Source organism: Urocitellus parryii, chromosome 9, assembly GCF_045843805.1.
Source record: "Urocitellus parryii isolate mUroPar1 chromosome 9, mUroPar1.hap1, whole genome shotgun sequence".
Lineage (NCBI taxonomy): Eukaryota > Metazoa > Chordata > Mammalia > Rodentia > Sciuridae > Urocitellus > Urocitellus parryii.
The window spans coordinates 46,122,198-46,133,437 of NC_135539.1; the positions used below are offsets into that span (position 1 = coordinate 46,122,198).

General features: G+C 41.3%; 1 protein-coding gene across 1 annotated transcript; it reads right to left on the minus strand.

The window, feature by feature from the left end:
• Nucleotides 1-1,176: 1,176 nt before the first annotated feature.
• Nucleotides 1,177-10,932, minus strand: LOC113197754 (phytanoyl-CoA dioxygenase, peroxisomal-like; the record flags this gene model as incomplete). Its single annotated transcript, XM_026410250.2, has 4 exons — nucleotides 1,177-1,339; nucleotides 4,321-4,543; nucleotides 8,934-9,115; nucleotides 10,851-10,932. Coding segments are annotated over 3 exons (474 nt in total), but the record flags the coding sequence as incomplete, so codon positions are not given.
• Between the last annotated feature and the right edge of the window lie 308 nt (nucleotides 10,933-11,240).

An 11,240-nucleotide genomic window follows, 5' to 3' on the forward strand; every position in this document is an offset into this window, starting at 1 on the left:
GCCTACAAATTGCTATGTGAACTAATGGATAGAAAGGACACAGATGAGATGAGAAGTGCATGTTCCTGACAGAGAGTTGGCTTTCACTCACAGATGCACACGGGGACTGATAAAGTGTGCTCTTTTCCCTGGTGAAGTTTGGTTTGTCAATAGCAGTTGAATAGGATGTTTGCACATGTGGTTGTAATCATAACAACTGAGGAGGCCCAGGCAGGAGGAACAAATTATGCTGAAACTATTCTAGATCAAAGCAGTGCCCTCTGCATGCTGTTTGCACTGGCATTCCTTATTTATATTTTAGTTCCTACCATTCTAGAACCAGTTTTCTTAGGCCGTCTTAATGATTCTCTTGCCTTCACTCCTTTCCATATGTGGCTAATAAAATAACAAATGTGGAAACACAAGACGTAGGAAAACCTGTGCTGAGCAGAATGACAGGAAAGGCACTAGGCTGTTTCTTTCTTAATGAAGTCTTCACTAGAATTTTTAAAATAAGGACTATATCTCCTTGCTGCCCTCAAGTGGTATAAAAATACAGTGCTATATTGGAATTAATCCCCAGTCCAAGCTCACTCCCAATTCAGGCTAAAGAATCTTAAAATGTCCCTGTTCCTCGAAACAGCTTAGGTTTCATTCATAAATACTAAAGGCTTTCAATTACCCTGCTTAATAGGAAATACAGGGGAAGTTACTCTTGTTTACATTCCTTAGAAACAAAGGAAAAGATATTGTGTTTTTGAAGGAGAGTTGCTAGGTTGAAGAAGTCTTGGAAGGAATCCTGAGTCAGAGAATGAGGACCCATCCTAATTTTGGTCCCATGATGTCCTTTTTACACCTTTCACCAAATGTGAATGTACTACACAATGTACTACACATTGGAAATCTCTCATGGCATGAAAGTAGGAGATGGTAGATTTACTGGGAAAGGGTGGTGGGTTTACTGGGAGAGGGGTGTTTATCTCAGTGCATACTGGGTTTCAAAAAAATACATTTTTTTTTGGCCTGGAAAAAGAGCTGATTCAATGAAAGGAGCTTATTGAATATGCTTAAATCAAATACCATCTTTATTAGTTGTAATCCCAAAGCATTTTTTCTGAAAACAGCAATATTTCATTAAGTTCATTGCACTGCAAAATTAACTCTACACAATAAAGTGCCCAATACATGCTTCTTGATTTTGTTAACAAGTGATAGAAAAGATTACATCATCCCAATATGAAAACATTTTCCTTAGACTCCTAGTTTCTTCTGATTTCCTTTAAAAGAGTTAAAATTAAGGACTGTTTCAAATGTTGGTTCTTTCTCCTTTCACAAGTCGTGCTTGAAACATAAAAATATCCTAGAAATAAACCAAACAATGAGTTTATAGAACACTTCCTTTAACCTGTTCCCCACAAGACAAGATTTCTAGCCTCTACAAATGATAAGATAGCAAAACTATTTTTAAAAAGTTACTTAAAAACTATTATAATAATATTGGTCAGTAAATAAAACAAGTTTTGAAACTCCAATTAATTCTCTTGCCAACATTAATGCACTGCCAATGTCAGTGCTAGGCACACAGAGTCAGTGGATCCCCAAGCTGTCGGCCTTGCTGATCACAGGTAATGCACCAGGGAAGGTGGCTGTGATGCTCAGTCACCGCCGTTCACAACCCTTCTCTCAGCTTAGCTTTTTGTTACTTGCCTGAACCACTTTGAGGTTGCAACTCTGATGAGATCAGAGTAGTGAAAATTGTACCATGGATACTGGCTTACTTGGTGTGGGGAGGGGGTACTGGAGATGGAACCCAGGGCCACTCTCCACTGATCTATATCCCCAGGCTTTTTATTTTCCATTTTGAGACAGGGGCTCACTAAGTTGCTGAGGCTGGCCTCACTCCCAATCCTCCTGCCTCAGCCAAACTGTGAAGTAGCTGGGATTACAGGCATGTGCCACAACGCACCCTACTGCATTTATTAATAATGCAATTAGGAAATTCTTATTTCTTTTTTCTTTTTGTAGTTGTAGATGGACAGAATGCCTTTATTTTATGTGTTTATTTTTATGTGGTGCTAAGGATCAAACCCAGTGCCTTATACATATTAGGTAAGCACTCTGCAACTGAGCTACAACCCCAGCCCCTCTTGTTTATTTCTGAGCAACAGCAGGGTATGGTGGAAAGAGTTATTTCAAAATTAGGCCTGACTGTGAAATATAGCTCTGTTAGTTAGACCATTGTCTGAAATGCTAATTCTTCCTTTATAGTAAGTACTATACAGACTGTTCATTGGGTTCTGGTGAAGAAAATGAGAAAAGGGACATGGAAGTGTTTATATACATTAGAATTATAAACCATATCAAAAAGTTGATATGGTAATTCTATTATTATTCTAAGAACACCTGATTAATTCTAACTTATAAAGTAAATTATGTAAATATGGGAGGTGTTCCTTTAGCACAACCTTCATAAACTTCAAATTTAATGAATTGTTCCAGGACCACTTAGATACCAAAGTACATGGATGCTCAAGTCCCTACAATAAAATAACCTCTGTACATCCTCCCTTATATTTCAAATCACTCTAGATTTCTTTTAGCACTTGGTACAATAGAAACACTATTCAAATACACTGTAATAGTAGGGATTTTTAAAATGTCTGTACATGTTCAGTACAGAAGCAATTATTTTTAAATAGTTTAAGTATTGTCTAACAATTCGGTTGGTTGAATCTCCAATTGTGGGGTATTTTCAGACAAGGGGCACATCTGTAAGTTCTAAAGGGAGAAGCAAGATTCTCCACCATGGAAAGCTGTTCTGATGGTTTCCAGTGGCCCATCCACTGGTGGGCAGTGACCTAAAGCATCCTGGGTGGCCCAGAGTTTTCATCATTCTCAGTCCCTTAGAGGAAGGGACATACCTATACTCTCATTATCTCATACAATTAAAATAAATAGGAATAGCTTCTTGGTTCAGAGCCTAAAATGTGTGTTTTATATAAAGTAAAGTTGTTCATTTAATTGTACTGATTGATAATTTATCTATTGCTCATCAGCATCATTGAATATCTGCTACTTAAAAACAGATACTTTCCAAGTGATGTGTACCAATTAAGAAAGCACACGAAACACTGTTTCCTGCCCCTCATCCCTAAGCATTCCTGATCCTTCATCTCCGCTCCACACACATTATGCCTCTCATAAAACTCCAGATGCACATTTACTAAAAGCAACACTGACCCCAGAATTTCTCTTTGAAGTCTGACTGGATTGCCTAATAGAATTATTAATCATAGGCATGCAATACTGCACCCAACCAGGATTTGACTTACAAACTGCCAGACCCCTCCATGGCATCCTAAATCTGTCTTTTTGTAAGTCATCCTCTCCTTCCAGCCCCCCAGCTAAATCCTAATTAATAAATTACAAAAAAGGAAATTTAACTAGCTGTGGTATATACTTTTTTAAGGTATATATAGGACAGGGGGCATAAGTTCCTAAGTAACAGATCTTGACATTTTTAAGCTTAAGTTTTCTCAATGAGTGTATATCTCCAAATCCTAAAAAGAAATGTATCACCCTGTGGTTCATCATCATCTTAGTCATAAAAGTTAGTTACCCAGTCAAATTTGGAATAAGTTGTCACTGCAGTGGCAAGTTATATGAAAGCTGAAATTATCTTGAGAAAGAACATAGCACACTTCTCAATAAGAAGTGACATTTAGGGGTCAACACGTTGATATTATTACCCAGCTTGTTTCCTGCTGAAGATAAGGCTGAGGTTACTTAGCTCTCCTTTTTCCAGAAAAAAAAAAAAAAAAGTATAAACAGTTCTAAGTGGAAAAACAATAGCTAGAACTCACCTTCTTTGTCATGAGTTAGTTATCTTAAGGCGATCACACCTGTCAAAAGGACCTTCTACTTCATACCAAAATTCAAATTTCTGGAGTACAGATTCCATTTCTTGTGCAGGCTCCAGTGTCATGCACAACCATAGCAGGCAAAGCAAAAGGAAAAGTGTGCACTTTTACATCCATGTAAAAATGGTAAGTATTTTTCCAGAACATATAGTCATTGAAAATATAGAAAAATTGCTAAGTTAACATGCTATTTTAGTATTTCAGCCACAAGGCTGTGCACTATATGGTGAGACACTCTGAAGCAATTTCACAAATGACCAAGATTTAAAAGTAACAGGTTTAGAATCCTAGGGGCACCTGACTTCTGACTGAGTAGAGCAAAAAAAAAAAAAAGCACAAGGAAGGCAAATATACTTCCTGGTAAGTAAATTGGAAAAAACAGTCTAGTTTAGTGAAAAGTCATAAATCTTTTACATGTTACCTTTTACATGTACCTATGATTTTCTCTTTTGAACCCATTCATCTTTCAAAACTGGAACAACATGGATGCATACTTTCTGGAATCCTTGAGTTTGGTTCCGATCAGATCCATGGATGAGCAATGGGTGAAAGAAAACGGTGTCTCCCTTCTCCATCACAAGGTGCACTCGGGCATGGTCTTGGTCATAGTTCTGGATCCCATGGGACACGGGGTTAACTCCACCCTGGAACACATAAGACAGGCACAGTCTACACTGGAGGAAGAAACCAATGCTTTGTGTATGACTTGGCAGGGACAGCAAGGGTTCTCCGACTTCTACCAAGATAAAGACATATCAAATTAGTTTCTTAAATTAAAACTAATGAAAAAATCTGTCATATGTCTGGGTTTTGAACATCACATGCTGCGGGTACAGTGGTACACACCTGTGATCCCAGCTACTTGGGAGGCTGAGACCCGGCATCACAAGTTCAGGGCAGCCTAAGCAAACTTACCAACATCCCATCTGAAATTAAGATTTTTACAAAAGAATGGAGATGTAGCCCAGTGGTGGAGGATTTGCCTAGGATGTGTGTTGGAATAACTTTCAGTCTCAGCTAGCAGCTAGGAGCAACTCAGAAGTGCCTAAAATATCCACCTTCCTTCAGGCCTGACAGGAGCGCCTGCAGGATGGGGTGAAACCACATCCTCAGCACTTGTGGTTAGCCTTGCCAAACTACCAGGCCAGGAAACCAAGAGTCAGGGGCTTCAGGGCATGAAACCCCAGACTCAGTAAGGGCCAAAGACCCTTCCAGATTGCTTTCTACCATGACAGGAATATTTAGAGTTTCCTAATAATGTGGTTACATTAGGCAGAAGATGATTGGCTTATGGATATTGTCTTGCTTATATATGATTGACAGGCACTCCCCACAAGAACCCTATAAAAGTTGTGTGCATTCCAAAAATAAACTGAGCTACTGGACAACGACCTGAGGTGGGGTCTCCAGCCGGTTCTCTCACCAGCTCCGGGAGTCTGTGTGTTGATTCCGCATCTCTACCCCCAGCAACAAGGTAGCCGACCCACGAAGGGACTAGGAACACATTCAGATGTGCAGGGCCTTGGGTTTGAATCCCAGCACACAAAAAAGGAAATACCTCTTCATATTAAAATCATCGATTTTTTTAACCAATTGAAAAATGTTGAACTTTACCTTGAATTACAAATAATCAGATCAGTTCTGACTCTTGTGGTGAATGCAGGTGAACACCTTTCTCTTATTTCCAGCCTCAATCTTAGCATCCTTGCCCCATTCTCCTCAGCTAGAATTTTGTTCACATCATTCTTGTATTACTCAGGGTGTCTTGAAGAGGCTAATTCTCCCCAAACTAAGTGCAGAACATGATCAATTTTTCTAAGTTCAAAGGACTCATATCATATTCAGAATAAAAAGTGAACAGCAAGCTTAAATACTGTGTTTGTTGATAACTATTTCCAAAAGTAGCCTTAACTCCAGGAAATATGTATGTCCTTATTATAGAAACTGAAGTGAGAAGTGACTACAGTCGATGAGACTTTATGCATCTGGGCAGAAGGTTCCCATTCCTCATGCTAAGAGTATCCTTTTGGGGAATAATCATTGTCCTACTGCACAACATTGTGACTTTGACCCAGTGCCCTTCTTTCCTGGCCAACTATAGTCTCCTAGCTATAGTCTCCAGCTAAGCTAAGCAGACCTTCCACTGCCACTGCTGCGAATCACAACAGCATCTCAGAGACCTGTCTGCTCCCAAAGCCCTGGACACCATTCCCTTCTGCTCAATAAGCCTCCTTAGGATTGCACCAACCCTTACCTGTTGTAGGGCATGATGTAATGTGGGACATGTTGCATCAGAAAAGAGGAAACCTAACTTGCTGGCTGCTACCCGCATCCCAGTCCTGGGGCCACATGTGGCTAAGAGAGCACCTAGCGATTAGCCAGAAGGCATTGCCGTGGGTTGTGATGAAGAATCTGACTACCTCTAGGATGCCCTCACGGACAGCTCAGACAGCTCATGTCTCCCATTACTGCCTGTAGGATGAGTGTACACGTGAACTCTCCCCACCCTGCTGACCTTTACCTTGATTGGCTCCTGTACATTATATTAGCTGTGTGTGTTTTCTCAATAAACGAGATCCTGCTTTGACTGTTTTCTCCTGCGGGACTGATTGTCTTCAGGCGAGGGAGGGCTGGGTGTGGGTGGCCAGTCGACCTTTAGTCGACCTTTGCCTTTCTTGGCTTGTTCTGGTTAGGGCATGCTCCCCCAATCTTTCCCGCAGGTCAGGAGGGAAGGGGGGAGGGCTAACAACCCCCAACAGCCTGTCCCTGAACTTAACTGATGAATTTCACAATTTCCACTTTTATATCAGGATTCAGACTCAAATATTTCCACAGAACACAATCAGTAGTGCAAGAATTCAGAGAGAGAAGCCCTTGAGGCCACAGCCTTCACATCCAACAGAAGCAAGACTCAGTCTCCTTGCTCACCACAGCTGCCCTTTCCAATCTGACCATCTTTGGGGGTTTCAGGATTTTCTGGTCTAGCATCAAAAAGGCTGAGATCTGCTCTCTGGTTTTGCTGCCTCTGAGTGAAAAACCAGCCTCTACCTCAGAGCAAACCTGTCCAAGGAAGGGACATGACCTTTGTCCTTGGAAAGACCCACAGAGCACTCCTAGGCACATTCCCACTCTGCTAAGTTGTTTATCTACAAATAACAGGAGAGATCTGAGGAGCCAGGTGTCCCTGACTCAGTCAGGCTAGGTGGGGATCCATAGCAACCCCCTAGCAGCCACAATCAGCATGAGACAGGGAAATACCTGGGATGCCAGATGACCCTCCCAGTAGTTTATGGTGTTGGGAAACCATGCAGTTCAGCAGGAACACCCCTCTTGGCTTAAACCAATCAATTCAAATGAATCCTCCTCTTATAGTAACCAATCATCCCTACCCAACTTGTTCCAGCCAGTGAATATGCTAATCATGTTTTAGAGTTGTTATTTGATTTTCCCGCGGTGTGTGATGATTTGCTAAGAGCTGCTATGATGTATGTGGGGGTCCCTGCCTTCTCCAAAGAATGTATAAAACTGCTGCAAACCCTGGGCTTGGGGTCTCTCAGCGTCACCAGTTGCTGTGTGTGCGTGCGGAGGACCAAGCTAGTTCGCAATAAACACCTCTTTGCTGCTCACATCAATCTTGGTCTCTGGTGGTCTTTTGAGGGTCCTGAATTCGAGCATAACATGAGCTCCTACACCTCCTGGGAATCAATTGTGCCCCAGACCTGAGATCATATTCTTCAAGAATGGATAGGACCTCACCATTCTTGGGTGCAGAAGCACAGAGTAGCTTCCCAGCATCAACATTTGAATGGATAAACAAATCATTGTTCAGCCATGCCACGGAATACTACTTAGGAATGGAAAGGAAATGGAAAGGAAAGAGCTATTGAGATGTGTCAGCTTTGGTGAAACTCAAAATAACATGCTAACCAACAAAGCCATACACACACACACACACACACACATGATAATACTTATATGACATTTTATAAAATATAAACTAATCTACAGGAACCGAAAGCAGATGAGTGGTTGGAGGTAGAATGGATTCTCTTGATTATTACCAGATTGTGTGTGTGTGTGTGTGTGTGTGTGAAAAATAATCAAATTATATACATTTCAAAATTTTATCATCATGACACAGCTCAAGAAACTTTTTTTTTTAGAAAAGTAAATCTCTTTAGCTTCCTAAAAAACAGAAGGACCCCAATATCCCCATATAACCTGGAAACTTAGAATCCTATTACAGTCTCTTTAATCTGGTCCTAACATACATTTTCAGACTCTCCTCTTCCTCTACTACTCAAAATGTGCTGCCAGTCCCCAGCCCATCTGGATTGTGAGCTCCTTTTTGCCTTTCCTACTCCTTAGCCTAGATCCCCATGCCTACATGGAGATGGTCTTTGTATTTTTTTCATACCAGGGATTAAACCCAGGGGCGCTTACCACTGAGCCACATCCCTAGCCCTTTTTATACAGATAGGGTCTAAATTGCTTAGAGCCTTGCTAATTTGCTGAGGCTAGCTAGCACTGAACTCACAATAATCCTGCCTCAGCCTCCTATACCTCTGGGATTACAGGCTTTGCAACATCACACAGAGCAAGGGAGATCCTTTTGTGACAGGAAATTCTAACTTGTCCATCCACCTCCCACCCCTGAGCCTCTGTAGGTTTTCTCAAGTGCAAGGAGATAATCCCTCCCTCCCTCTCCTCTACTCAGAGTCTTCAGTCAGTGGCACTTCTGCTGGGGTTGAAGGGTTGATGCCTGACCTCTGCCATTAGGCCTCGCCATCTCAGATCCTAGGCAACTCCTACCAAAGTCTCCACACTGGCTGGCTTTCAAGCCCATGTTGAAAAAACAAATGAAATGAATACTTTAGTGATGTCCTTGAACTCCCCCTGATCCTAATTGCAAATTTCAGGTCAATGCTTTGCTGAGAAAGGAAAGCAGTCTCATTTCTAAGCTTTTTGCACCTGATGTGAAATTACAACAGTGAAAGAGATTCTGATCCAGACTCAGTGGTCCCACAGACCTACCTCCCACTGGGGGTAGTCATGTGGCTTCAGGGGAAGTTTGTGAGTGCCTGGGAGGACAGCCAGACAGCCATTGTTCAGGTCAATGTGTTCCATGGCAGTGCAAGCACAAACAATGCGATTGCTGGGCCTGAAGGGGAAAAAGTGCAGATCCTGGTGCAAGGGGTGCCGGGAAGTCTTTCTGCCTGAAATGAGACTGCTTTCAAAAGGGGCTTAAACCTCACAATTTTCATCCTATTCCCAAATAAAAAAGCACTGACCTGCACCTGTAAAATACAACCACATCAAACACCATGGAAAATCATTCCCAAGAGAACAGCACCAAACAAAAATAGCAGTCAACAGGGGCTTATACTTTCTTCTGAGTTTCTAGTGCTGGGAGCTTACACTCTTTCCTAGTAAACTGCATATACCCTATCATCCCTGTTGTGCCTTTTTCCTTTGTCACTGAAGCCAGATTTAAAGTTAGGTAGTCAGTGTAGTTAGGTAAATCGGGTCTAATACCGAGTGAAATCTAAAATGGAGGCCATGCTGGGAATGACTCAGGGAAAACAGGACAACTCATGGAATGTTAATGAAGTCCTGAAAAGGCCCTAGGCCAAAGTCCACCTGGAAGAAGTATTAATGAATAGCCCCCAGCAGATTTGGAGATAGCCCATCACCAAGAAGTGATAATGAAGTCCTTCCTGCTCAGACTACTTTTTTGGCCCACCTGTGTCTACCCCTCGGGCCTTCCAACCTACATTCCATCACTGAAAGAACTATAAAAAGGGGAGACAACTGCACTTCCACGGATTCCACCTTCTGGGTCCCCTTCTTCCTCCGGGAGAAGTCTTTTCTTCTGTCCTTTAATAAATTTCTAATTTCTACTCTGACCTTGCCTCGGCTTGCTTCTTTGGTGTTATTCTTCAACATCGGGGAGCAAGAACTCGTCACCGGTCAACAGCGGTAACATCACTCTGGATTTGGAACAGAGCTAGCTAGTATGCAGTAAGAATTAAAAACAAACAAACAAAAAATTCAGGATGAATTAAGTTGAAGAGAATGTTATAGAGTCAAAATTGAGGTCCCCTTCAAAGTGGTTGATGCCAAAAACAGCTTCCTTATAGGTCTTACTTTACAGAGCAGTAGGTGTTCTGTGTATCATCAGTGACCAGTCAGAACCACTGACCATACAGTCATTTTCCCCAGCTTTGCTCTTGGAACTTGATTCCCAGACTACCTCATGTCACCCATGGAGGAAGACATTTAGTGACACTGGGCTTCAGTCCTATCCCATAAACCTTTCCCAGCTATTAGAAGAAATAAAGAGTAGAAAAGAATAAAGTCCTTTCATGGCTGATTTCTGCTGCTGATATATTATTTAAAAAAAAAAAATCTCTTAGTGAGGTCAGAGAGCCACCTGTAGTAAAATCTCTGGGGATGAGTACCAAAATGCATGCACCCGGGATCTGCTTCAGACTCAGTGTGTCTGTGAGGATTTAGAATCTAGTTTTTGGCAAGCACAAAGCAATATGAGGACTTGAGTGTGACTTGTAGTAACTGCTTTCATTCTGTTAGTAATAATGATGTCTTCAGATCAGGAACACAGAATTTTTGATATCCTAAGAATGGCTGATGAAGATCAGAGATGTTCAATAGAAGGAATCTAAGATATAAGAACAGTCACATTTCTTAAACTGCTTTTTTGGGGAGCAGGTGATCTGAAAATTTAGCAATAACCCTAAAATCAACATCTAAAGTCATTATTTCATTTAGATTTGATATAACATCAGCTATTAAGACTTACACAAAAGCATGCACATTCAGTCCCCACAATTTGAAAGTTACACATGACCAGGGTAGAATATTAACTTTACCTATCTTAATTAAACAATCTTTTTTTTTCTTGCTTCTCTTTAACAAATAAAAGCCTCTTACCAGTACCTGGAGGTTTGTTTATTAGCATTGTGTGCATGGCCATAATATTGGGTCCAGTGAAGCACTTCACATAGTTCAGAATACAAGAAAATTGAGAAGAAAGTTGGGGATTTCATTAGAAATCAGAAGTAAAGGCAAGTGGTAAAAGTGCCACCATCCACACAAGAATCAAAATCGTAATGGTGTGAACACTGATTGGTATTTCACAACACTGCCAACAAAGCATGGAAATCATTCTAAATCTTGTGTTTGGAAATCATTCTAAATCTCCAACACTCCGAACTCAATGGGATGTTTTTGAGCATGATTGAAGTGTAACTGAAGTGGCACCCCCTCTCTCCACAGAAAAAGTCTTAACTGGGCTTCTCCAGGAGTTCTCACCATGGCTGA